The sequence below is a fragment of the Callithrix jacchus genome, chromosome 7, assembly GCF_049354715.1.
Source record: "Callithrix jacchus isolate 240 chromosome 7, calJac240_pri, whole genome shotgun sequence".
NCBI lineage: Eukaryota > Metazoa > Chordata > Mammalia > Primates > Cebidae > Callithrix > Callithrix jacchus.
This window is the reverse complement of record NC_133508.1, coordinates 122,707,800-122,734,831: the sequence shown is the minus strand read 5'-3', so window position 1 is coordinate 122,734,831 and position 27,032 is coordinate 122,707,800. Positions and strand designations below refer to the sequence as shown.

Here is a 27,032-nt window from a genome sequence, read left to right as displayed (position 1 = left end):
GGTATCAGTGTTCCCATGAGGAAAATGAGAAGTGAGATCTGGTTCTCCCTAGCTTAGCAATGCTGACTTACCTGTGTCCTTCCAAGTTTTATCGAGGTTTCAGAAACGGAATAGAATCCTGGCTGCACTTTCCCTCTTCATTGAATTTCACATTTATATGAGATTCAGCATTAAAGTTTTTCAATTACTGTTTCTAATGCTATAATTTGGGTAGTCACAATGTTCCCCTTAACCTAAATCTCTCCTTGTTAATATTTGAGCTTATTTTCGTGTTTTTTGGTTGTCAATTAGAGGATGATTTCTGAACATTTTCTATTTTTAGAGCAATTTTACCTGCATTATCTTAAAGTTCTTGGAAGAAGTAGGACATCATACACAGAACATTCAAAAGAGCACTGACTCAAACAAGCCAGGGTGTGAATCTGAATTCTGCCAATCAAGCTGTATTACTTTGGTCACTTCATTTAACGTCATTTGCATCTCAGCTTCCTCATCCATAAAATGTGGATCATTATGCATGTCTCATAAAGTTGCCATAAGAGTTAGGATAATGTATGTTAAGTGTCAGACCAGTACCTGGAATTTAGTAGATGCTAAGTAAGTAGCTGCTATTGTTATTTGCCATATTTTATAAGTTAGGAAACTGAAACACAGACATATTCATCATGCCAGTATAGGGGGTTAAGGTACCTAGTTATTACAGGCAAACTTCAGATTTCGTTTTGAACAAATCTTATTGAGAATGAAGTTATAGAGTGCAAAGTATTGAAGCAAAAGATACAGTAAAAAACACTGACATCAAACCAACCAGTAACCAATATATGTTTATTGGGCACCTTATGAGACATTCTGTGCACAAGTTGGGCTACTTTGCAAATGACAGAATTCCAACTTGATCACACACAAAAAAGAATTTGCTGGCTGATGTCACCCAAACACAGAATGGGGACAGCTGATCCTGTGGATATCTGGACTTAGTAGCAAGTATAGTTTTAGGGCTTTCCTCTCTATTTCTGAAATATGTTTCCAGTTCTCTTTGCAGATGAGCTTTCTTTGTGCCATGGGGGACATGATTCCTAGCAACCATGATTACACATCTCATCCTAACAGCAGTTCTACCAGCAAAGAAAGAGGATTTCTTTGTCTTTTTGTCTACAGTTTGAAAACAATCCTAAGAATCATTTGCATTGAATCAATTTGGGTCACATACTCTTCCCTAAACCAATCACCAAGCCAGGAAGACGGGGTAATAGAATTGATCCAATTAAGAGCACACCACATGTTAGGAGTTTGAGACCAGCCTGGGCAACATGGTGAAACCTCTTCTCTACAGAAATACAAAAAAACTAGCTGGGCATGATAGCACACACCTGTACTCCCAGCTACTTGGGAGGCTGAGGTGGGAGGATTGCTTGAGCCTGGGAGGCAGAAGTTGCAGTGAGTGGAGATCGCACCACTGCACTCCAGCCTGGGCAATAGAGCAAGACTGTCTCAAAAAAAAAAAAAAAGAAGAGAAAGTACATTTTACTGTTATCATTAAAATAGAGGGAAGTGTATTGGGCAAGCAAAAATCATAACCTTTACCTTCAATGAGATATAATAGAGAAACTACTATTTTATTTTATTTATTTTTTTAGAGACAGGGTTTCACCATATTGGTCAGGCTGGTCTCGAACTCTGAACCTCAGGTGATCCGCTCACATAAGCCCCTCAAACTGCTGGGATTACAGGTGTGAGCCACCACGCCCAGTGAGAAATTAATATTTTAATGGTAGAGTTGGTTCAAAGAGCCAAGAGGCCAGAATCTCAGAATGTCTGGCTGAGATGCCATGAGCCCTGAGTGAACATGTCACAGGATGGCCCAGCCAGGAAGGGAGGCCAGTCATACTTTTGTCCCCCAATTGTGTTATCTCATAGACTACAGACTTAAATTTATTTCTTAATATGCATACTATTTAAAGAAGGAAGTTACAAACATTTGGGCATTATCTTAGAGAAAGCAAAACTTTCGCGAGTGACTCGAGGCTAGACCACAGACTAACATCCTGTTGGTTGAAAAATTACAGGATGTCTTGTCCTGGTAGAAAGCATTTTTCTAACAGATTGCTTAATGCTTTTCCTTCTTGTTGCATGGGCTTGGGGGAGTGGTACTCAAAGCAGACTTATAAATTGGATTGTATAGTGAATGAACTTTTCTTAATGCTTTGTTGGGTTTAAGACGTTGAACTGTTTGCCCTTGCCTCCAGTGGTTCAGTGACCACTCATCATTACATTAGTGGGATAACTACTATACTGAATTAGAGATATGGAGAGCTTGTGACTGGGTGAAGAGTCAGTGTTTTGACTTTTTATGCCAACATCATTATTTCCCACTCATTTCACATTTCTCCTATCAGTTCAGCCCTCAATTCAAGGTTACCTTGATAACTTTCAGGTCTTTTAGTCATGAATCTTTCTAAACTATTTTTACCTCAAAATATTCCTATCTTTTCCTGAACTCACTTTTTCTTCTTTTCTTTCTCAAAATTAGAGGTATTCCTAGTCTTTTTCAGCACTAAATTCTTCCCTCTTCCATCTCCTTAGAAAACTAATTTCATTCATTACTTCATCTTCTATCTGCATCTTCAACTGTCCTTCTTAATTGCATCTTCCTTCATTTATCCACCACAGGCCCAGCTATTGAAATAGTATCAAATGAGATCATGTGTGGGAAAGTGCTCTGTTATTCTGAAGTGGAAAATAAATATGGAATAATATCATAATCCTGTCTTTCTTCTTCCCTCCATGATCATTTCAAAAAACCGTTAATATAAAGTATTTTTGATTTTACTATATCACTGTTCAACTCATTACCTAATGTCTTAAAATCTGACTCTGTCTCCTAAAATGCTATTTTGGGGGTTCATAGCTTTATCTTCCAATATTTGACAAAGTTAACTACATCCTCCTTCCTTGGTTTCTGTAGCCTCCTTACCTTGGTTTGCCTCCTCTCCCTTTAACCATTACTCTTTCCTTCAATGCCCATCTTTTCTTTTCTACCTCTAAATGTGAGTGGTCTCTGTCATTCTTCTTATCCCACTCCAAGTATCTCAGCCAGCAGTGTTACTCTTTTACCAAGTCACTTAGGTAAGTTGGTGACCTTAGTTCCATGATTGATTTTTCCCTCTCTCTTATCCCTGAATCTAATTTCAGCCATATTTTGCAGACATTTTCTCTGTCTCTGCCTTCTCTTCCTTCAGGTAGTGATAGTTCAGGCTGCTGGAATAGCACATAGACTATTATTTTTGCTTTCAGTAGGGTTGTCCAAACCTATTTTGTGGTCATACTCTTTTTCTCTTCTTCATTCCTTAGTTCTTTCCCTTTTCTGGGCTGAATAACCATTTTAATTTTATTCACAAAGAGTATTAAATCTTCTATGCTAATACTTTTTGCAGAACTTCCACTAAACATATTTAGAATGGCTAGAATGGGCTGTATAACATGCCTGGTAAGTAATAGCTGGGTGCAAGTTGACTATTGTTTATGTGTAGTGATGTGACAAAAATACATTTCATAGCTCTATGTCTTCACTAATTTGCATTTTCAAATACAGTCAGCATCTTCATATTAGCAAATTCAACCATATTTGATTCAGAAAGCTAAAATTGTGAGGATCTAAAGACATGTTAATGAATATACACTGAACATGTTGTCTGAGTTTTAATACTTTTTCACCAATTATCAGAATATAATTCCAGTTATGTCTCACCTCATCAAAAATATCACCTTTCAGTTTTTAGGACTCTAGCTCTCTTCCTTTATTTCTATAGATCCTATTAACAAAAAATGATTAAAGACAGCTTCAGTTTTCCCAGTTTTGACATTAAGGATATTTGATGCCACAGCATACTGTGCAGCTGTAAAAAAAGAATAGGGAAGCTCTTTATGTGTCCATATGGAAAGATCTCTATTGGGAACTGAATGTTCATGTCTCTCTCAAAATTGATCTGTGTAAGTCCTAACCCTTGATATGATAATGGTATTTGGAGATGAGGCCTTGGGATGTAATTGGGGTTAGATGACATTATGAGGGTGGGACTCTTGTGATGTGATTAGTGCCTTTATAAGACTGGATGCCAGAGATGCCATGCCAGGACATAGCAAAAACGCAGCCATCTGAAAACCAGCAAGTGAGCCCTCACCAGAACCTGGCCATGCTGGCACCCTGATCTTGGACCTTCAGCCTCCAGAACTGTAAGAAAGTTAGTTTCCATTGTTTAAGCCAACCATTTATAGTATTTTGTTATGGCAGTCTGAGCTGACTAATACAATCTTCAAGATTTATTATTATTATTATTTTGAGATAGAGTCTTGCTCTGTCACCCAGGCTGGAGTCCAGTGATCGATCTCAGCTCAGTGCAACCTCTACCTCCCAGGTTCAAGTGATTGTTCTGTCTCAGCCTCCTAAGTAGCTGGGATCACAGGTGTGTGGCACCACACCTGGCTAAGTTTTATATTTTTAGTAAAGACGGGATTTCACCATGTGGGCCAGGCTGGTCTCAAACTCCTGACCTCCAGTGATCCTCCTGCCTCAGCCTCTCAAAGTGCTGGGATTATAGGTGTAAGCCACTGCAGCCAGTCTTCAAGATTTATTTTTAAATGGGAGAGAAAAGGGTGCCAAGTATACTGCAATGGGAGTGAAAAAAAAAGAGAAAATATCGTTGTACTTGCTTGCATATAATTTTTTAAATCTTGGGAAGTATAAATGAGAAACTGATAATGTTGGTTACCTGTTTTGTGAGGTTACAAACTTGGCAGATAGAGAATGGGGGGGGAAAGAAGACATTGCTGTGTACCTTTCTATGCTTTTTGACGCTTAAACTATGTGAATGTGCTACCTGTTCAGGAAATTAAATAAATAAAATTTACTCTTTTAGAATAATAAAACAAAAACATTTAATAACAAAACATTAATAACAAAAGCATTTAGAAAAATAAGGTTATATTCAAAGAAGAAAAATACTGACTATATGGAAAGAAGATGGCCGAGTAGCAGAATAACTAAAGCAGGCTTACATTTGATGCAGGCACAATTTGAGCAAGATGAAGCAATAGGAGCACATGTATTAAGTAGCTTTCTCAGTCTGCTTTTTAATAACCCCCATGACAGTGCAGGCAGTTCTTATTGCCTACTGACCTTTTCTTGGATCTGCGTTGGCTACTGCCAGCAGAGCTGGAAGTGCCTACATGACATGTATTCAATTGAAAGGTGATGACCACAAGTTCTCAAGTAATTTCTCAGTAATGCTCAGATGGTGCCTGAGAGTAACACCTCCTTCAACTTCCCTTGGTTGGAGGTCCTAAATACAAGGATAGCAACTGCTGAGAAAAGGATCCAGTCATCCATCTGAAGTAGGTTAATGTCTCTTCCAAGAACAGAAATGTAACTTTTCTCAAACCTATTTTGGCCAATTAAACATCCAATTGTTTTACAGACACCATATTATACACCCTAGAGCATTGTCCTTATGTATTTCTGATCATTTTATTTGGTTTACTATCTATCAAAGAATTATTCTCCATTAGTTTCATGATAAAATCCCAAGTTTAAAATATGATATTCAAAGACTCTGGTTATCCAGCTTCAGCCTATCTAACCCCCTCTGTTCCTTTTGAGCTATTTTGCCATGATCCCAAAGTGCTTTTCTTTCTCACCTCCATAACCTTTCAAATGCCTTTTCCATTGCCTGTACTACCCTTCTATTTTCTCCTTTTGATGATGCTTTTCCAAATTAAAGTGAGTGTTCTTTTTCTTATATCACCCTATATTTATTGCATACCATTGAGATTCTCTATGTTCTTATCCTTTCTGTCAGAAGTTCAGGAGCCATAGGAGATTCATTTTGCATCTCCAGTGCTGGCATCCAGTAAGCATTTGATGGTTGAATGAATGAATAAATATGTAGTCTGGCTGAAGTTTTAAAGACAGAACATTGTAATACCCTATAATAAAATCCTAACCAAGGCTTAGGAAAAGTACCTTGCAGGAGGATTCTAACTCTGCATTTTAAGAGTGTAATTCAGCCTCAGATTGACTTGTAAGAGCTGAATGCTGTCAGGACAATTCTCCTTGAGACTTTTGATTTTTTGGAAGGCTTTCAGTTTTGTAGATTTGTGTGTGTCATTTGAAAACTCTGGTGAGTATCCCCATATTAAGGTAACACTCTCCTCTGTTTAAGAGCATTTTACTTCTTACATTCTAAAACATAGATGACAGCTTGCAATCCAGTGGATTTTCAACCTTATCTCCTGAAAACCACATTTCTTAGGTATTGTGGTAGTGAGTTCCATATCTATCAAAATCACCTCATGAACGCAAGTCTTCAGCTCAAACCTCAGATCCACATTTGCTTGCCAGAGAGCAAAAGTGACAGCAGGGCAAACTCAACCACTTTGTAGTTAGAGGTCTTTCTCAAAGATATTCTTTTAAAATGTGAAATTTCCAGAAAAATCTAACAGTTTCTAGCCAAAATAGTTCACTTTCCAAGCTCAAAGGGCTGATTTTGGTGGGCTTCATTTGTGTCAATAGGCCACTAGTGAGACAGATTTCAGAGATAGGCCCATCTTTTGTTAATTCAGTTCACTCTGAACAAAACAGACAAAATAAATGCTTGAACCCCACCTATTTAGACATGCTTGCATAAATATGGCTTCATAATAGTTGGTTTTCAGAGTCCATTAACTTTAATTGTCCTACGGATGCTGTTTAAATGTGTCCATTGATATATTTCATGTGCTAGTGCTCATTTTCTGTAGTAATGAGCATAGTCACAAGCCTGAGTTCGGTATACATTTGAGCACAATCCTGGCACTAATCTCAATATAAATAGCGCATTTGATCTTACTGACGTGGCTGAAGGCAAAACATAAATCCAACAAAATTTGCTGGACTTTAGTTCTGATACAGTTTCTTGTAAAATTTGGGGATAAAAATGACAGGAGGCCCTAGAATATTTTTCCCACTCTAGGATTTTAGTTATTCTGCAGTTACCAAATCTGCAGAATTTCTGGATCTGTCCTCCTCCAGGAAACATTGTCTTAATTAAATAATTAATTAAGCTCTTTTAAAAGCCAGTGGTTCTCCTGTGGTTTGCTTCTGTGATTGCCTCTTTACTCATTAACAAGCTACCTAAGCTAACTCTCTTATTTGTTCTTAGTATGATGCTTTACCTACTTCATGCAATTTTTTATCATATGGCTTATGTGTCTCTCTGTGTTGTCATTGTCATTATCTGTAGAAAATTGTTAGGTTCCAAAAGGCAAGACCTGAGTATCCTTATTTTCTGTGACACCCACACAGCATTATATGATATTAAACAGGTAATAATTATTTATATGTGATGAAGACAGGAATCTATAGTATGCTGATGAAATGTGAATTTAACATCAAAAAATAAAGTTACTGAAGCTTTGGTGTGCTATTCATAGTACACAGTAACCTGTATCATTTCCTAAGAAGAGTTTAGTATTATGTGAAAGCAGTCAATGAAATGTTCAAAATAGCCAGCTTCCAGTGACTCAGAGTACATGTATCCCTTAAATTGCTCATGTGCTTTTGCTCTAGAGCCATATTTCAGCCTTTATGTTTCCAGAAATAAGCTGAAAAGGCATACAGGAGGTCAAATAAGCCAACTTCTACATTTTGGTGGTTCTGGTGATAGGGTTACTGAGAGAGCTGGTGATAATGATTGTTAAACCATTATTTTTAGGGACTAATGTGGAATTTACATTTTGGTGGTCAGTTTGCATCAGTAAATCGACATGCATTATCAAATGCACTGTTTATAGAACTGTGAAGAAATTTCTTTTTGTATCAAAAGCTCTACATGGTTAGTCTAACTATAGATCTTGTATCCACATGCTAGTCTTGATGCACTAGCAGAGCTCAGAGGAGGAAGCCTTAAGCACAGAGTACAGTTTCCTAGAAGTAAAGAATTTAACCTTTGTTCTAGTCCTTCCATCTGTCAGCTTCATCAGCAGGAAAACTGTCAGGGTTGATTTCAAATGAGTCATCCTTGGCAGCATTTTTCCCCCTAAAACTGCTTATCTGTCACTTTGTGGAAATTGCTACTTGTCCTCCGTGATATGTAATGTTAGCTCAGATATTACACATAATTCATTATGCTGCAAAGTTGAATATATATATATAATACATATAAATATATTATATATTAAAGATACATAAATAGGTAAATAGATAAAATTTCTCCTGCACTGGCTATGTATCAATAAACTCAGCAGTTTTACAGTTAAATTCTGAAACCACAGCTATTTGGTCACTCGCCACCAGTATTCTTCCAAGAGAGATTAAGAAATGTTTGGCATAGAGACAACCTTTAAAATGTACTGAGAAGTGCATTTTTGCCAGCTCTATTAATATTACTTCTATCTAGATGACCCACATATTTCTTGATATTCTTTAAATGTTTGTAAACTGGGTTTCTAACATTTTTTCCTTCTTCAAAACAACCCCATACCCTTAGGCACTTATGTCTTTAAGACATGGCATTAGAGAATTTTCACTCTTGGAGTGTGTATTTGTGAACAAATATGATCATATGCTCTATTCTGAATTGAAATTAGCTTTATGACTTCTACAATCAGAGCAAGTGTCAGGCTTAATGAGTTGAGACTAGATAGCAGAAGATGCATCTTTCACAGTCTGTGGCACTGGGCCCCCACATTGCTCACACAGGTTGGCAATCCATGATCTGCAATTCAGAAATCCAAAGGGCTCTGAAAAGCAAGAGTTTTGGTAACAAAATTTGGTGGCCAAAATTGATGTGAAGGCTTATAGTCCCCATTCATCTCACTTAATGGAAATACTAATATGTTTGATTATGGGTTGCTGCCCAGGACCCACTTGGGGTGTTACACAAACAGATATACTCACCAAATTATCTTCCTAAAATCTAAAAATAATTCATATCTGGCATCAAATATTTTGGATAAGGAATTGTTAACTTTACCTTTCCTCAAAATACTAAAGATTTTTGACTGGAGAGAGAGAGCCAATCAGGTTTTGAAGTTCATGAAAGGCAAATCCTTCTGGCATGAGAAAACCAATAAATGGGGCAGCTATTAGGGAGGCTCAATCTCTGTCCAGGTCAATTTCATTAAGTATGACAGTGAGTGACCTGGGGCCATCTTTGGTGATGCAGGGGTGACAATCAGAGATCACTCACTTTCTCCAGCGGACCTGGGAACCCTCAGCTCTGTAGTTGAGGGTCTTGATGAGGGCAGAAGTTTAGGGTAGGTCCTAAGACTTTACAATGTAACATCCTCTCTGGTCCTTTTCTGTGTTCTTAGTTTTGCATAGATTTGTTTTTGAGTGTTGGTCAAAATAAGGGGACAAAATAAGGGAAATTTTTGTTTGGGTTTTTGTTTGTTTGTTTGTTCTTGAAACAGAATCTCACTCTTTTGCCCAAGCTGGAGTGCAGTGGCACAATCTCCACTCACCACAGCCTCCACCTTCTGGATCAAGTGATTCTCCTGCCTCAGCCTCCCAAGTAGCTGGGATTACAGGTGCACACCACCATGCCAGCTAATTTTTGTATTTTTAGCAGAGATGGGGTTCCACCATGTTGGCCAGGCTGGTCTCTAACTCCTGACCTCATGATCTGCCTGCCTTGTCCTCTCAAAGTGCTGGGATTACAGGCGTGAGCCACTGTGCCCAGCCTGGGAATGTTATTTTTTATGAAAATTCTTTTCTTTTTTTTTTTCTGAGATAGAGTCTTGCTCTGTCACCCAGCCTGGAGTGCAGTGGCATGATCTACACTCACTGTAATCTCTGCCTTCAAGGTTCAAACAATTCTCCTGCCTCAGCCTCTGGAGTAGCTGGAATTACAGGCATGTGCCACCATGCCTGGCTAATTTTTGTATTTTAGTAGAGACAGAGTTTCACCACATTGGCCAGGCTGGCTTCAAACTCCTGACCTCAGATGATCCATCCGCCTCAGCCTCCCAAAATGCTGAGATTACAGGCGTGAGCCACCATGCCTGGCCCCAAATTTACTTTTATTGTTGTCCCCTTCTTCCTTTTCTGTAAAAGTCCTTATCCTAAGAAATGTATATACTTTATATTAAGTCCTACTGATCTTTGTTGTGATTTTCAAAGGTAGATTCCCACAGATAAAATCTTAGCTATTGCCCAAGACCTGGTAAAGGGTCATATATATGATTTTTTATAATTGGAAGAAAATTCTGCCTTTGTGACTGCACATGTCCATCCACATTTTGCCTCTCCATCCCTCAGAACCCTAGTGAGGGACATTAAAGAATGGTTGATGTATGTGTTCTGTCTTTTAAGCATGCACTATGTATTTCATTCTCATTTATTGGGTCTGGTACTGAAGTTTTTGGCCAGCATGGACCTAACCTACTTTTTGGGATAAAATTCACTGTTTTCTTGCAGCCAAAATTCTAGTGTGGTGTGATCATTCATGCTGTGGATCAGTCTGAATATATTTTTTTCTGTAATTTTATTATTATTACATGATTGCAATACATGCATTGTTTTTTAATTGGAAAGCAACCTTTTCTACCATTGAAAAACACTTTTTGACAAACTGACTCTTCCTAGTATTGAGTACTAAGTTGAGTACTGCATCTTCTCATTTTTTACATTATAGAGAACAAAATACTGTTGATTTAAAAAATACATATCACTTGGTGTCTCTCTCTTGGTTGCAGTGGTGATGCAGAATTGGTTTCATTAACTCCTACATGGTTGGAAATCACTGATCAAGAAAGTGGGAAAACAAAACTTTAAAACCTCAATCTTCAGTAGAAAGTAGGTTGTATTAGGTGAATTATAGGTACTCTGTGTGTGTGCTAATGGGGTTGGAAAGAACCTTACAGAGCATATTACCTGATAAGCTTGAGTGGCGTGGGTTTGGGAGAACAAACAGGATTATTGTGAAGGGAGCAACTGACATGCCCCCTTCAGAATCTTAACTATTAGTAACAGTGGCGGTAACGACACAAATCAGTGAGCAGAGACACAGCTCTTAGGCCAAGCTGGCTGGACTGTATGGCTGCAGGAGGTGACTGACCAGTGGCAGTGCTCAGCCAGACCAAGACGAGGAGGGAACAGTCAATGAGCTTTCTGGAGGGTAAGGTGTTCCCATTGGGAAAATGTGCCCCTAGCCTTCATGGATGAGTTATAAGTCTTAAAATTAAGTGTCCTCTTGTTGGAATTCCATACTCATAATAAACTGATAGTAACCTGGTTTTCCATGTAACTGCCTCTAGGAAGAAAAGTACTGTTCATGTTGACATGGGTATTTCATTCTGCATGGTAAAAGTTCTACATCTTACTATAAAATGATAAACTAGCTGGTTTATAATGTGTAAAAAGATTTTTGAGAAATCACTGGGAGTAGTATCATATTAAGTGATATCATCCATGTGGTTAGTTCTCCTAACATCTTGTATGTAACTATAACACTAATCATAATGTATTAATAATTTGTTTTCAATCTTTAAATTTGGACTAGGCATTAGAGAAATTGTCTTTAGGCTGGGTCGGTATCTCACATCTGTAGCCCCAACACTGTGGGAGGCCAAGGCAGGCAGATTGCCTGAGGCCAGGAGTTCGAGACCAGCCTGGCCAACATGGTGAAACCATCTCTACTAAAACTACAAGAAGTAGCTGGGTATGGTGGTGCACACCTGTTATCCTAGCTACTCAGGAGGCTGAGGCAGGAGAATCACTTCAACCTGGGAGGCAGAGGCCACAGTGAGCTGAGATCACTCCACTGCACACAGCCTGGGTGACAGAGTGAGACTACATCTCAAGAAAAACCACAAAAAAAAACACAAGAAATGATATTTATTATTTTATAAAGTATATACTTCTTAAAGAAAAATTGGAAAATACATAAAATTTTAATGAAAATAAAAATCACACATAATCCCACTTCTTAAAGATAACAAAAGTTACTATATTTTATTAAGCCTTTTCTCCTATGTATGTTTTAAAATAAAATTGTTGTTACTGGATGGCAAGTCTTGAGAGAAAAAATAATAAAATAAAATAAAATTGTGATCATACTAAAACATTATTTTCAAAAGCATTATTTTTAATGGCTACAAAATATCCCATGGATATGGATGTACCATGATTTATTTAACTACTCTTTTATTGTAGGGCTTTCCAATTGTTCCTAATTTTCTATTTTAAAATTGTATTTATTCATTTATTTTGAGACAGAGTCTTGCTCTGTTGCCCAAGTTGGAGTGCAGTGGCATGATCATGGGTCACTGCAACCTTTATCTCCTGGGTTCAAGTGATTCTTGTGCCTTACTCTCATGAGTAGTTGGCATTACAGGTGCCCACCACCACGTCCAGCTACTTTTTGTATTTTTAGTAGAGATGGTCAGGCTGGCCTCAAACTCCTGTCCTCAGATGATTTACCAGCTTCAGCCTCCTAAAGTGCTGGGATTATAGGTGTGAACCACCACATCTGCCTTTCCCTAATTTTTAAAATGATGAATAGAGAAACAGTTTCTTAATCAGATTGTTAGCCACAGTATCTAGAATACTTAGTCACTTTATATAAAAGTATTGAATTGAAAAGTCATTTTTATCTGAGATCCTAGCCCAAATAGGCTTATTGGGTTTTTATTAGAAGCTTAAGAGGCATCCGAGAAAATGAAATGAACTCCAGAGCACATATATTTTGGTGTGGAAGGGAGCAGTTTAAGCCTGTACTAAGTGAGGCATAGAGAACTGCTCACAGTGTGTGGGGTGGAGCAGGGGCACATAGAAGAATTTCTAAGATGAATGTTAACTCTCACAATTTTGCCTTCTGACAGAAGTGTTGAACCATCCACAGTGGGTTAGTTCTCCCGCTCTTCTGAAGAAGGAGCTGTTTTGTCACATATTCTGTTTCTCTTTTAATTGCTCACAGTTGTTCCTATGAGAGCAGACATGTGCTCTTTGAATTTAATTGAACGTCTGCTTCAGAACAATGTGACAAGGAAATATTATCTTCTTAGATTTCAGCATGTGTAAGATGGGCATAGTGGTTTCTAAAAATTCCCAAATCAGAATTTTGTGACCTCTTCCAGAATATGTGATTAGCCTGGCCCAACATGACTCTCTTCCAAGCAGGGCCAAGCAGATGGAAGCTGGAGGCACCATTTTCATCCTAAAGGGATCAAGACAAGGCCCAGCAAACTGAACTAGCAATATTTAATTGTCTGGTGTTCTGATAATGCTCACATGGACTCCACCTCCAGAGTGCCTGTGACCATAACATCTGGAACTGTTATAACATTGGATGTTTTGATATGGTGCCAAAATTGCTTTACTTTCAGACCCTGTGAACACTGTTGCAACACTTAATAAGCAATTAGTGGTGCAAACCCTGATTGTGGTAATATTAGTGACTAATTTGTTTAGTTTAATTAAGCATTTAATTTCCTTCTGGTGACTTTATAAAAGAAAAACAGGAGGGAGAAAAAAATAATCTCAGATTATTAACTACTTTAAGCTTTTCACCTACTACCTGTTGGGCTATAGCAAATCATGAATCTTTTAAAAGCAAAACACAAAATAAAGTAAAATAAAAATTAAATTTAAACTTTCAAAAGGCAATAAATATAATTTCTTTTAAAGCATTTATTAGTTTCACCATATTTCTAGAATAAATATTATAAAGTAATATACAATTATATAGAATACAGCATTATACACGTAATATGCTATAGACTATCTCCCATAATATTGACAACCCATTCTTTATCAATTGATAGTCATTAGTCTTCCCTGACAATGCCAAACCTATACCCTGATCTCCAACTTACCCATCAATAACCAGTTCTAATGAGGATATGAACACTGTTGTAACAAAGCAGACAATATTGTAAAGTTCAAGACACATTAAGTCATGATAGGAAGGATATAACTGAAAGGATAATGATATAGTTTGGCTGTGTCCCTACCCAAATCTCATCTTGAACTGTAGTTCCCATAATCCCCACATGTTGTGAGAAGGACCCAGTGGGAAGTTATTGAATCATGGGGGTGGGTTTTTCCTATTCTCTTCTCATGGTAGTGAATAAGACTCATGAAATCTGATGGTTTCATAAATGGGAGTTCGCCCGCACAGGCTCTCTTGCCTGCCACCATGTAAGACATGACTTTGCTCCTCCTTCACCTTCTGCCATGATTGTGAGGCCCCCTCAGCCATGTGGAACTGTGAGTCCATTAAACTCTTTGAATTATAAATTACCCATCTCAGGTATATCCTCATTAGCAATGTGAGAACAGACCAATACAGATAATTCTTAAAATTAATTAAGGTGTCAGAAAGAGTTCTTAGCAAAAAGCAAGTTAGAGTGGAAACCTCTCTTTTCTTTTTAAAGATGTATCCTATGATATGGTCTTTAGTGGGAACTCATATTTTCCATAAAAGTGAAACTCTGATTTTTCTGTATAATATTCTTGCCCATATCACTCCAAAATGGTTTATCTATCAACATTTTCACAGAAGAAAAATTTGCTTTCCAAGGCAATTTTCTTTCCTTTTTTCCCTATATTTTTTGAAAAATCCTTTCTTTAAAGGCTTTTCTAAAAAATTTTTTTAGAAAGTTGGAGAAACTGAGATTAGGAGGCTTTGAGTTGGCAGATGGCATAGATCAATTTTTTCCAATTATGGTTGATATATTAAAATAACAATAACTAAACAGAGAATAGAAGCCTGTATACTAGGGGATAAAGGCATAAAATATCCTGTACAGTAAATTATAGACAATCTGTACAGCATTATTTTATTTATGCACATGCTAATTTGATGGTCGAGATGTTTAAATAAATTCCCTGAAAAATTTAGTAAGTAGCTACATATGTGACCTGTATGAACACAAATTACCATTTTCTTCTGGCTTTCACATTAAAATATACTGTATATATTTCTATATATATGTATATATATATATATATACTATCTCTACTATATATAGTATAGCAGAGATAGTAGTGTGAGTAATATATAATCTCTAAAGAGTAGGATAATCCTGGCATGAATTAATCTTGATTTACATTTTAACTCCACTCTATAATAACCATCAGGATGTGTTTTATTTTCAGTAATGTTTTCTTTTGGTGGTTTTCGATGCAGACGTCTCTGAATCTGGATGGTTCTCATGTAAGATGTGATGAGGTTGTAGGGGACACTCTTTTAGTTGTGAAGACTGTAGAAGAGTCCTGAGGGCAGGTTGCATATCATTGACAGGCTCCCTATCAGTGGGGAAGTGCATATTTGTGGAGCCCTTACCTGTGTCAGGGCTCTCAGCCAGGAGCTGACCTCAGCTTTAAAACAAGGTTAACAATATCACTGACATTCTAGCTGTAGCACAAAGATTTTCCTCTTCCTCCCTCCAACATGCTAAATTCCTTCCCATCTTATGCCTTTGCTCATATGCTTGGCTCAGTTTGGCAATTTCTCTCCACTCCTAATTAATACCTACTCATCTTTCATTTCTCAGCTCAGAAGTCACCTCTGCAGGGAAGCTTTCCTTTATTCCCCCAGACGTATGGGATTTATATGATTATACATGGTCATGGTACCCAGTCCTTTTCCTTTACAGCACTTAGTTTGTGAGTATTTAGTGATAGTTTGATTCATAGCTGTCTCTCTGCTAGACAATATTGGCACCTAGTACTAGTCAGGGACTATTACTAGTTGTGTAAATGACTTTGATATATGGACCCTGATTTTAATTAGGAAAAAGTTAGCAAAACTTTAGAAGATGAGAGACAAATTCTCTGAAAATATTATTGAAATACTATCTTGGAAGAATAACAGAACTTGAAACTAAGAGTGTGACTGGTTAATGATAGACACTCCTTCCATTAAGAGAAGGTGTCTGTTCTCCTCCCTTTGATGGGGAGGCCTGTGACTGCTTCCACCAGTACAGGATAGCAGAAATCACACCGTGCCAGTTATGGGCATAGCCCCTAAAGGGCATGGCAGCTTCCACTTCTCACCTGTAGGAAGCCAACCACCAAGAAACGAGACTATTCTAAAACCGCCATTCTGTGAAAATCCTAAGCCACATGAAGAAGCTCTGGAAGAAGAGACTTAGGTGGAGGGGGTGAGCAGGGAGTGGGAAGGTCTGGCTGAGCAACACTGAGGCACCAGAGATGTGAGTGAGAAAATCAGCTGGAAAGTGGTTCCCAGCTTCAGCTGCCCCAGTGGACTCCATGTGGATCAGAGACACAAGTCTTTCCCCAGTTCCTAGTCTACAAATCATGGGCAAAACAAAATGATTGTTTTAAGTCGCTAGGTTTCAGGGTAGTTTTTTGTGAATCAATAATAACTGAAACAAAAAGAAAAGTAAATGCATGATAAGAAGGAGCTGAGAAAAGAGAATTCAGAGGAGAAAGTAGGTGAAAGGCAAAATAAAGACACTTGTAACAATTACCTTGAGGCTGGACATGGTGGCTCACACCTGTAATCTCAGTACTTTGAGAGATTTAGGCAGGCAGATCGCTTGAGTTCAGGAGTTTGAGACCAGACTGGGCAATATAGTGAAACATTGTCTCTATAAAAAAAAACAAAAACAAAACCAAAACTTAGCTGGGGGTGGTGGCGTGCACCTCTAGTCCCAGCTACTCAGGAGGCTAAGGTGGGAGAATTGCTTGAGCCCGGGAGGTGGAGGTTGCAGTGAGCTGAGATTGTGCCACTGCACTCCTGCCTGGGTTATAGAGTGAGAACATGTCTCAAAAAACAACCAAAAAAACGAAAACAAACAAACCCCGAACCACCTCAGAGGTAAGAGTTCGGGTAATAGCAATTATTAGGTAATTATTAGGTAATAAAATAGGTAAGGCAATAGGGATGGTGAGGCTTTCTCCATAAAACCACTAGAAATTTGGAACCCCTACCCCCACTCCACTCCAACCATTTATGCATGATGCAGGTGCCAATATATGGAACCCCTCTATAGTTTTATAATGGTGCTGGCAAGAAAAAAGTGTGGGGAAATAATCTGACTGTTTATATGATCTATGTTTCTAAGAGTTATGCCTATACATTGTCAAACATATAGAATTAAGTAACCTGAATTATTCAAAATGTGGAAATTCTTAACAAAATTTAACACAAGAAGGTTCCCATTCAGCAGGGGAAGTTGGGCAACAATTTTATTGTAATGGGATTTGACCCTAGAATGGATAAATGAAGCTTTCCCAACCAAGAATGGAATAGGAAAGAGGAGAGGGAGTAACCGTTGTGGAAAGTCAACTATTGCTATACTTTGCATATTTTCTTCTTCTTCCCTTCTCTACCCCTTCTCCTCCTCCATCATCACAGAAGTGGCTAACATTTGTTGAGCACTTGCTATATATACATGCTGCAAAGGTTTACATGGATCATCTCATTAATCTGTATTACATCATAATATAGGTGTAGTCATTATTTTGCAAATGAAAAAAACTGAAGCTCTGTGTGTGGAGCCAGCATTTGAACAAAGGGCTCCTTTGAACAAAGGGATCCCTAGCAGAAGGGAGAAGAAGAATGTATTTCATATGTTATCTAAGTTAATTTCATTTAGTCCTCATAATAACTATGTAAGAGCGATATTACTATTCCCATTTTTCAAGTGAGGGTCTGACACTCAGGAAGGTCAACGAAGTTGTACAAGATCACACAGCTGTGACAAAACCAGGGTCCAAACCCTGACCATGAACTCTGCACCCTCCTATAGCAGTTTATAAGCATTGGGAACAATAGAATCATAGATTTGTAGAGCTGGAAGGGGGCCTAGTATAATCTTCTTATTTTATAGGAACTGAAACCCATTCTTATGAAGGTGGGCTAATGAGAGTAGGAAGAGAGGAATATCATCTATTGCTTTAATTAAGCCATTCTCTGTACACCTGAATTGAAGATCCAGTAATAACAAGATGTGCCTGTCTGCCAAGAGCTCCTGGGATTAGCAAGTAAAACAGTGCTTTGTTCTAGGAGTCAAAACAGGGATACAGGGGCATCTCATCCAATCTGGGGACCTGGGGAAGTCTTCTTGAATGGAGTGATGCCTTCAATGGGTCTAAAGAGGATTAGGAATTACCCAAGCAGAGATGGAGCCACACACATTTCAGGAAATAGGAAACCATGCACAGAAGCCCAAGTAAGAGAGAATAGAGAGGAGATCAGAATGAGGATGCAAGTAGACAGAGGCCACATCACAGGGGTGAAGTGTCTGGTGGGCCATAGTAAGACATGTGGACCTCATTCCGAGGGTACTGGGAAGCTACTGGAGGATTTAGACAAGACAGTGACAGTTATATTTGCAGTTTAGAAAGACTGCTTTGGATAAGATGGCTGTTGCAGTAATCCAAGAAACCAATAATTATTTACTGGACTAAGTGGTGGCAGAGTGGATGGAGAGACATGGGTGGATTTGAATCATTTCAAGGGGATTGATTGGTCAAAACATGGTGATTGAGTAATGTGTAGGTAAAGGAGAATGTGAGGCAAAGGATAACACTCAGATTGCTGGCTTAAGCAACTACCAATATGAATGGAATTGGGATTGGAAGGAGCAATCCTGGGCAGGACAGGATGAGCTGTGCCTTGGGATGTTGACTTTGGAGTGCCTGTAGAGCAGCCAAATAAGGATGACTTTTAGGCAGTTCTGAAGCTGGGCAGAACAAGACCAGAAATGAAGGTTTGAGCCATGTTGGCGCTGGGGTATATGTGAAGTCATGGGCCTAGATTTGCTCATCCAAAGGAGGGAGCATGTAAAGTTGGAAGAAAAGAGATGGAGGTAGGGAACTCTGGGAAATACCAACATTTAAAGGAAAGAATGAGGAAAAGCAATGGAGTAGAAGCAGAAGGAGAAAGATGGACTAGCAGAAAAAGAAGCCATGAGAGAGAAGCATCATTGAAGCAAAGGATTCTTTGGACATGTATGTACCAATGCTATGTTAAAACCATTGTGCCACAAAAGCAAATGGAGTGATTCCCTGGCATTGTGAAACTGACATTTCTTTGTGCTTCATAAGAAAATGAAGCAACTTCATTTCACAAGGAAATGAAGGGGGTTATCAGAGCCTTTTTATGAGTGTGTGTGTGTGTACACATACATACATGTACATATATAACAGTTTTAACTGTAGAGAAATGTTTTTCTTTTCTTCTACATTTAGATTTCCTAGAATTTGAAAGGTCTTTCCCCTCAAACTATTTCTTTCCTTATAAATATAAATTGATTATCAAATAGTCATAAACATACTTCTGGAAAAATAATGTTGCCAAAAGCTCTGAAAAACTAAAAAAAAATAACTGATATAAAAGTATGGAGAACTACCATTTGACTCAGCAATCCCCTTCTACCCAAAGGAAAAGAAACTGTTCTATCAAAGAGACACTGCTACGCATATATTTATCACAGCACTACTCACAACAGAAAAGTAATGTAATCAACCTAGGTGCCCATCAGTGTTGTATTAGATAAAGAAAATGTGTTACATATACACCATGGAATACTGGTGTATATGGAATGCTGGTGTATACTGAAATACACCATGGAATACTACACAGTCATAAAAATAATGAAATAATGTCCTTTGCAACAACATGGATGCAGCTGAAGGTCATTATCCTAAGTGAATTAATGCAGAAACAGAAAATCAAATACTTCATGTTCTCACTTATAAGTGGGAGCTAAACAGTGAATCCACATGGATAGAATGATGAAAACAACAGACACTAGGGACTCCAAAAAGAGGCAGGAGGCAAGGTGGGAAGGGCTGAAAACCTTGCTGTTGGGTACTGTGTTCACTATGTGGATGATGGGTTCAATGAAAGCCCAAACCTCAGCATTATGTAATGTATCCATGTGACAAACCTACACATGTACCTGCTGAATCTAAAAAGAGAAGTTTGGGGCAACATTCAGCTCTGCTTATTAACATAATACATTACAAACTTGTTAAAATTCAACATATTTATATAGTACTTTGTACTTTACAGGATATTTTGATTATCTCATTAGCCCCTTATGTGGTTGTAATGAAGTAGATGACTTTGGCATCAGTGGGTTATTACACTGTGCTAGGAGAAAGTCATAAGCAGCATAAGAGTGGTGTGGAGACCAAGGGCCCTTTGAAGTTTCACTGAAAAAGCAACTCTCAAAAGGCAGATTAATAAGAGAAAATGCATATAAATTTATTTAGTGTGTATACGGAGTCTTCAGAATGAAGACCCAAAGACACAGGAGAAATTGTCCATTTTTATGCTTAGGTTTAACAAAGTTTGGACAGCCGTGTAGAAATATGATTGGACCAAAAGGGTAGGGTCTAATGCTAATAAACTGAATGAGGAAGCCCAACCAGGCCTGTCTGTCTAGATTCTTCTTGGTCTCTCTGAGCAGCATTCCTTCCTTCTGGGGATAGGATAGGACCCTCTCTGGAATGGGGGTCTTATGATCTACAAACAAAGTATGTCAGATAATTTCTTTCTGGCAAGTTTTCACAGAAATAGGGCACAAGGAAAATTAGAGTAATATTTTTAGGTTTTATGTCTGGCTTTGGGGAAAAAGGCATTTTGGTTTCTATGACCCGCCTTGGGGAAGGATTCTAGTTTCCGAGGCTAGCCTCAACAGTGCATGGGACTGAGAGACATGAAGAGAGGAGAAGGTCACAGAACAAACCTACACATCTGAGGCTGCTTCTGAGGCCTTCATTTTGGGGCATTGTTTTCTGAGCCCCAGCAGAGGAATAAAGAGTTATGGAAATTCAGAAAGGGAATGTGTTGCTTGCACAGGAGGAGGTAGGGAGCAGAGAGGGCTGAGCTTTGAAGAGCAGAAAGCAGAGTGCTTGCAGTGTGCCTGTCCTTGTGGTGGGCACTTTATGTTATCTCATTTGAAGGACTTGGGTATTTTAAGTGGAGAAAATGGGCATTTTATACAGAGGCAGATGGATACTTCATAATGAATACAATGCCTGGCACAAGAGCATAGTATCTGTTAATATCAGTGGCTATCATAATTGAGTACTTCCTGTGTCCTAGAGACAATGCTCAGATCCTTTGTATATGCAGTCACATTTCAGCCTCACAACAACTCTGAGAACAAAGTATTATAACTCCCACTTTACACATTAATTCAAGACATTGTGTGTGCACACATATACACATATATATGTATAACAAGTGAGTTCTAAGTGAGGGCCCTGGCCAAAAAAAAAAAAAATGGCATACTTAAAGAATTCTGAAGAGCATGTTTAATAAGAGGAATGTTTTTAGAGGTATTGTGAGGGTGAAGAGAACCAGTAAGGAACACTGAGGCACCCAGGGACTAGCAAAAATCGAGAAGCCAATAACACCCCTAGATGGAATAATGGACGGCACCAGCATTATCAGAACCCAGCTGACAGCCAGAACCGTGGAATAGGGGCTGCCAGCAGAAGCTATGCATTGTAGAAGGATGGAGCTGTTGCTACAACCATAAAAAAGTAGGAAGGGAGCCAGAGAAATAAATACCCTAATCTGTTTCCCCTCTTGTCCTCCAATCTCCTGTAGGTGTGTCCCATTGGCCAAAACCAACAAAAATGGAATCCCAGGTGACGAAGTCCATGAAGATTAGTCCTCTACATCTTCAAGCAAGACAGAAAATGGTGAAACACAGATCTCGGGTACACTAAAGTGATACAGCCAGAATGCAGGAGGGCCAGGAATCAAATTCAGGTTTGCCTGAATCTAAAATCCATAGCTTATCCACTGCTTTTATGTATTCCTCTACCATACATACTGTAGATTCTTAGTATTATTCATTATATTTGTTTAATGGACGAAATCCCAAATGAAAGTTGGAGAAACTGAGTTTAGGAGGCTATGTATCATGACTTCAGGAACAACAGTCCTGGTTACCATGGAACCATCTCCTGGTTCATAACTCGCTGTCTGCCCATTCAACCAAACGTCACTCACTCTTTGAATATAAAAGGCAATCTGCAGCAATGGGTTTCTTTCACAGTAAACATGTATGTAATGATTATGTTGAAACACTCAGGACTTAGTTCAAATTGCAGATTTATGGTACTTTCTTGATCCAATATTTCTAGTACTTAGGATGGACAAGGACACCCTTGAGCCCTCATTCTCTTTGAGAATTCCCAATCTGATATGCCTTGGCTGTGACCTCGTCCAAATCTCATCTTGAATTGTAGCTCCCATAATTCTCCTATGTTATGGGAGGGACCCAGTGGGAGATAATTGAACCATGCAGGGCAGTTTCCCTCATACTGTTCTTGTGGTACTGAATAAGTCTTACAAGATCTGATGGTTTTATGAGGGGAAATCCCTTTCACTTGACTCTCATTTTCTCTCTTGCTTGTGGCCACATAAGATGTGCCTTTTGCCTTCCTCCATGATTGGAAGGCCTCCCCAGACACATGGAACTGTGAGTCCATTCAGCTTCTTTTTCTTTATAAATTACTCGGTCTTGGGTATGTCCTTATCAGCAGTTGGGAAACAGACTAATAGACACCTCCACCTCAAAGCACCTATCACCTATGAAAGTAAATCTTGTCTCTCCTAAAATGGAGTAAGAAAAGAGCAAGACAGGAATGTCTGTGTTAATCCTCAGATACTCACTATCTAAAATTGACTTCAAATAAAGCTAGGTTCTAGCAATATTATCAATGGAAAAGAAACTTGCCCATGTTAATCAACATCCAACCAGAACAGAAATAGCTTTAGGTATGTTGAACAGAGGGAATTTAAAGGAAATTGATTATAAAGGTCTTGAAATGTCCAGAAGAGCAAAAGGAACAATTTGACCATAGCCATACATTATCATTCATAATTACATCCCCAGTGCCTAGCACAATACCTGGCATATAACCAGGGTTCAATAAATATTTATTGAATCTATGATTATACTTGTGGTTGAGATTTGGTCTGTTAACCTAGGAAGGCCACTAGTTCTATTGGAAAGCATACCTTCAAGTAACTATATGACTCTGATAATTCAATGAATGTGCATGTGTGGTTTGGCCTTCAGTAGGAAACCATGTGAAAAGCTTTCTGTTCAAAACCTCTCAATGCATAATATTTACTGAGCATCTATTAGGCTCTTCTTACTTCTCTATACATGTTTTAAGCACTTTGCAATATTAATGTTTATAATAACTCTATGATAATTCATTCATTACTCCTCATTTATAGATGACAATGAAATTGAGGCAAAGTAACATTTTAAGTAATATGCCTAAGATCATGCAACAAGGAAATAGAGCCTCAGTCTGGCTCCAGAAGCTATGCTCTTAATTTCCACACCATATGCCTCTCCACAGCTTATGTGATGAAGGCTTAGCTCACTTTTGTTTTCCAATTTTCCCCACTACTTCTGTGGGGGCAGACACCAGCTAGCTGTTTTTCCAACCTCTTGTTTTCTTTTCTTTCTGGGCCTACAGAAGACTGTATTTTCCAGGCCTCTCTCATGGTTATTGTAGCTGGGTGGGAGAATTTTAGCCAGAAGAATGGGAGCAGAGGTTATATGCATCCCTTCCAGGGCTGACCCATTAAGCCTTTCACATGCAGTGCTGTATGTTCTTTCCTGTTCTTTCAGTTTGAGGAAGAAGAATGATATGGTTTGGCTGTGTTCCCACCCAAATCTCACCTTGAACTGCAGCTCCTATAATTCCAAATATTGTAGAAGGGACCAGGTGGGAGGTAATTGAATTATGGTTGCAAATCTTTCCTGTACTATTCTCGTGGTAGTGAATAAGTCTCATGAGATCTGATGGTTTAATAAAGGGGAGTTCCTCTACACAAGCTGTCTTGCCTGCCACCATGTAAGACGTCTCTTTGCTCTTCCTTCATCGTCTGCCATGATTGTGAGACCTCCCCAGCCATGTGGAACTGTGAGTCCATTAAACCTCTTTCCTTTATAAATTACCCAGGCTTGGGTATGTCCTTATTAGCAGCATGAGAACTGACTAACACAGAGAGCACAGTAAACTTGGATGCCACATGTTGAAGGGTTGCAGCCACAAAATAGAAGAAGGCTGGATCCCTGGATATTGCTTGGAAAAAAAAGAGCACAGAAAGAATCAGGAACATCTGAGTTAGACTTTAAGTGAACAGGAGATAAGTATCTATCAACTTTGTGCCATTATATGTGTTAGAGTTGTTTTGTTACAGCAGCTATAGATATGTAAATTGATTTACCTACTGTCCCTTAAAAATGCCTTTCCTTTGGAATTCTCATTCTCTCCTTCAATTACTCACATCCAAAAATTATTCAAGGCCTAACCAAGTCCAAGCACCTTCAGGCAGCTTTCTTCCACTCCCACTAGCCATAGAGATCTCTCTTTCCCTCACCTTCCTGTAGCACTTTGTTATCTATACCTCTCATGTGCATTTACCACAGCTCCAATTCTGGATGTTTTGTTTTCCTAGTGAGATTGTGAGCTCTTCAAGGTAAGGATCATGTCTTTGTGCTTGCTTCTTGTGTGACTCTGAAGTGCATAGCATGGTGGTGTGCCTTGGGAATTTTCCATAAATATTCAAGGGAAAAATGAACATATCAATGTATTAAGTTTAATAAAGTCCATTTTTCTAAAAACAGTCCTTCATTGCTGAAGCGTGAAGGCCTGTAAACTATCATCTACTGGATTTGGTATGTTTATTTTTCTTTTTTACTAATACATACATTCTACCAGTTTTTGACAACTGCTTAGAGAAGAAAGAAGGCATGCTTATCAAATTTCAGATGGCACAAAGTAGAAGTAATAAATAATGCACGAGATGACAGTGTCAAAACTAAACAAGTAAGAAAGAAGCAAATAACATTTAATAGGGATAACTACAAAATTAGATATAAAAGAACAGCTACCCATACTTTTTAGTATGGAAAGACATGGCTAACATCAGGTTGTTATTGGCTGCTAGACTGACATGAGCGTGGTACACAGAGCCCTCTTCATATTTAGGCTCAGTAGGTGAAGTGGTACACGGAGCAGTAGGTGAAGTATTCAGGCTCCAACAAGGCACAGGCATGATTGAAGATTGCTAGATGGTGGCCAGCTGGAGATAGATGGAGCCTTAATGTCTGATAAAGTATGCAGTAAAGGGTGGAATGAAGTCCTATACTTAATTTAACCTGGGAACTAAATAAACAATATATAATAAGAATAAATAGGCTGGGAACGGTGTCTCACACTTGTAATCCCAGCACTTTGGGAGGCCAAGGCGGGCAGATCACTTGAGGTCAGGAGTTCAAGACCAGCCTAACCAACACGGATAAACCCCATCTCTACTAAAAATACAAAATTAGCCAGGTGTGGTGCCACATGCCTGTAATCCCAGCTACTTAGAAGGCTGAGGCAGTAGAATTGCTTGAACCTGGGAGGTGGAGGTTGCAGTGAGTCGAGATCGCACCATTGCACTCCAATCTGGGCAACAAGAGCAAAACTCTGAAACAAAATAAAACAAAACTCAAATTTGAAGCTGAGAATTTTGAAACTCATTTATAAATTCACATCACCCTGGTGGGAGGGAAGAGAAGGAGATCACATCTCTGGGCTCAATTGCTGCAACCATTCTAGGATAGACCTGCTCCTAGAAATCCGCATTTCCTAAAAGCTGGGATCAGAGTTATGGCAAGAAGGCTGTAGCCTGGGCCTTGGCCCTAGACTACCAGAAAAGTGAATGCAGGCTTAGGCAGTGTTCTTAGAGGCCCAGCATCTGGAACAAGGGTGCTGCTGTAGCCTGTGCTTGTCAGACCACACAGGAAGAATTGTTTCTTTTCCGGATACTATGATTTTAAAAGGATACAGGCAAATTGGTGTGTATCAAAAAGAAGCTGACCAGAAAGTTGAAGGGACTTGGAAACCAAATCACTAGTTATTTTTCAGTGATTTGGGCTCCAGGACTGGAGGGGGTTAGGGTGGGGGCTAGAGGATGGTGTTAGGCAGCACAGATAATTAGAAATGTCTTCAGATATGTGAATGCTGTTTTGTGAAAAACACACACGCAAACACACACACAAAACAAAAACCTTGCACTTTAGGTAAGGCCAGAAAACAGAACTGGGACTCGTGGGATTTAAGCTCAAAATGAAGAATCTGTAAGCCATTATAGCTCTTCAAAAGTGGACTAGACTTTGTAAGAAAGTGAGGTTGAAACTGTTCCAGTAAAGAGCACTAAGCCCTCCGGCCGCTCTGTCCAGACCAAGGCCGGCTCTCCAAGTCCGCGCTGGGAACGATGGGAAGCGTGCACCTGCGACAGAACACAGGTACCGCCAGGTCGGAGTAGGGGAGGCTTTTCGCCTAGCTCCCCCGCCTGCGCAGACCTCCCGCCGTCGCTGCTTCCCCGGCCGCCTCCCCCGGCCCCACTCCTCGGGCGGCGCTCGCCGCTACAACTCCCGCCTGGGCTGGCGCGAGACCTGTGAGCGCCGGAGTGGGCGCGCGGGCTGCGCGCGGGCCAGCGCCCGGAGCTCTGGGCATGCTCAGTCGCGCGGGCAGGGCTCCGGGCGCGAGCTGGGCTCTTCCTGCACCACATTCATCGGCTGCCAAGGGGAGCCGCCGGGCGCTCGCAGGTTCGGCGCGCGCTGCCCGCGGAAGGACCCGGCCACCGCCACTGCCGCCGCCGCCACCCCTAAACCTCCCGAAGCCATGGCCGGGCTCGGCCACCCCGCCGCCTTCGGCCGGGCCACCCACGCAGTGGTGCGGGCGATGCCCGAGTCGCTCGGCCAGCACGCGCTGAGAAGCACCAAGGGCGAGGAGGTGGACGTCGCCCGCGCGGAACGGCAGCACCAGCTCTACGTGGGCGTGCTGGGCAGCAAGCTGGGGCTGCAGGTGGTGGAGCTGCCGGCCGACGAGAGCCTTCCGGACTGCGTGTTCGTGGAGGACGTGGCCGTGGTGTGCGAGGAGACGGCCCTCATCACCCGACCCGGGGCGCCGAGCCGGAGGAAGGAGGTAACTGCCCGCCCCGCGACTCTAGGGGCGCGGCCGGGGCGCGCGTCGGGCCCTC

At 39.8% G+C, this 27,032-nt stretch overlaps 1 protein-coding gene across 4 annotated transcripts in view; it reads left to right on the top strand.

Annotated features, from left to right (window-relative positions):
* DDAH1 (dimethylarginine dimethylaminohydrolase 1) overlaps positions 1-27,032 on the top strand; it is a 275,942-nt gene that overhangs the window by 89,002 nt on the left and 159,908 nt on the right. For 3 of the 4 annotated variants that reach the window (XM_054236493.2, XM_078332352.1, XM_078332351.1), the window contains one exon: positions 21,576-21,740. Coding sequence is in view for 1 of the 4 variants with exons in the window: in XM_002751026.5 (XP_002751072.1) it covers positions 26,675-26,977 (303 nt within the window). In the remaining 3 variants the exon portion in view is untranslated. Of the gene's footprint in view, positions 1-21,575; positions 21,741-26,557; positions 26,978-27,032 lie in introns of those variants that run through there. The other variant, XM_002751026.5, reaches the window with a different exon arrangement.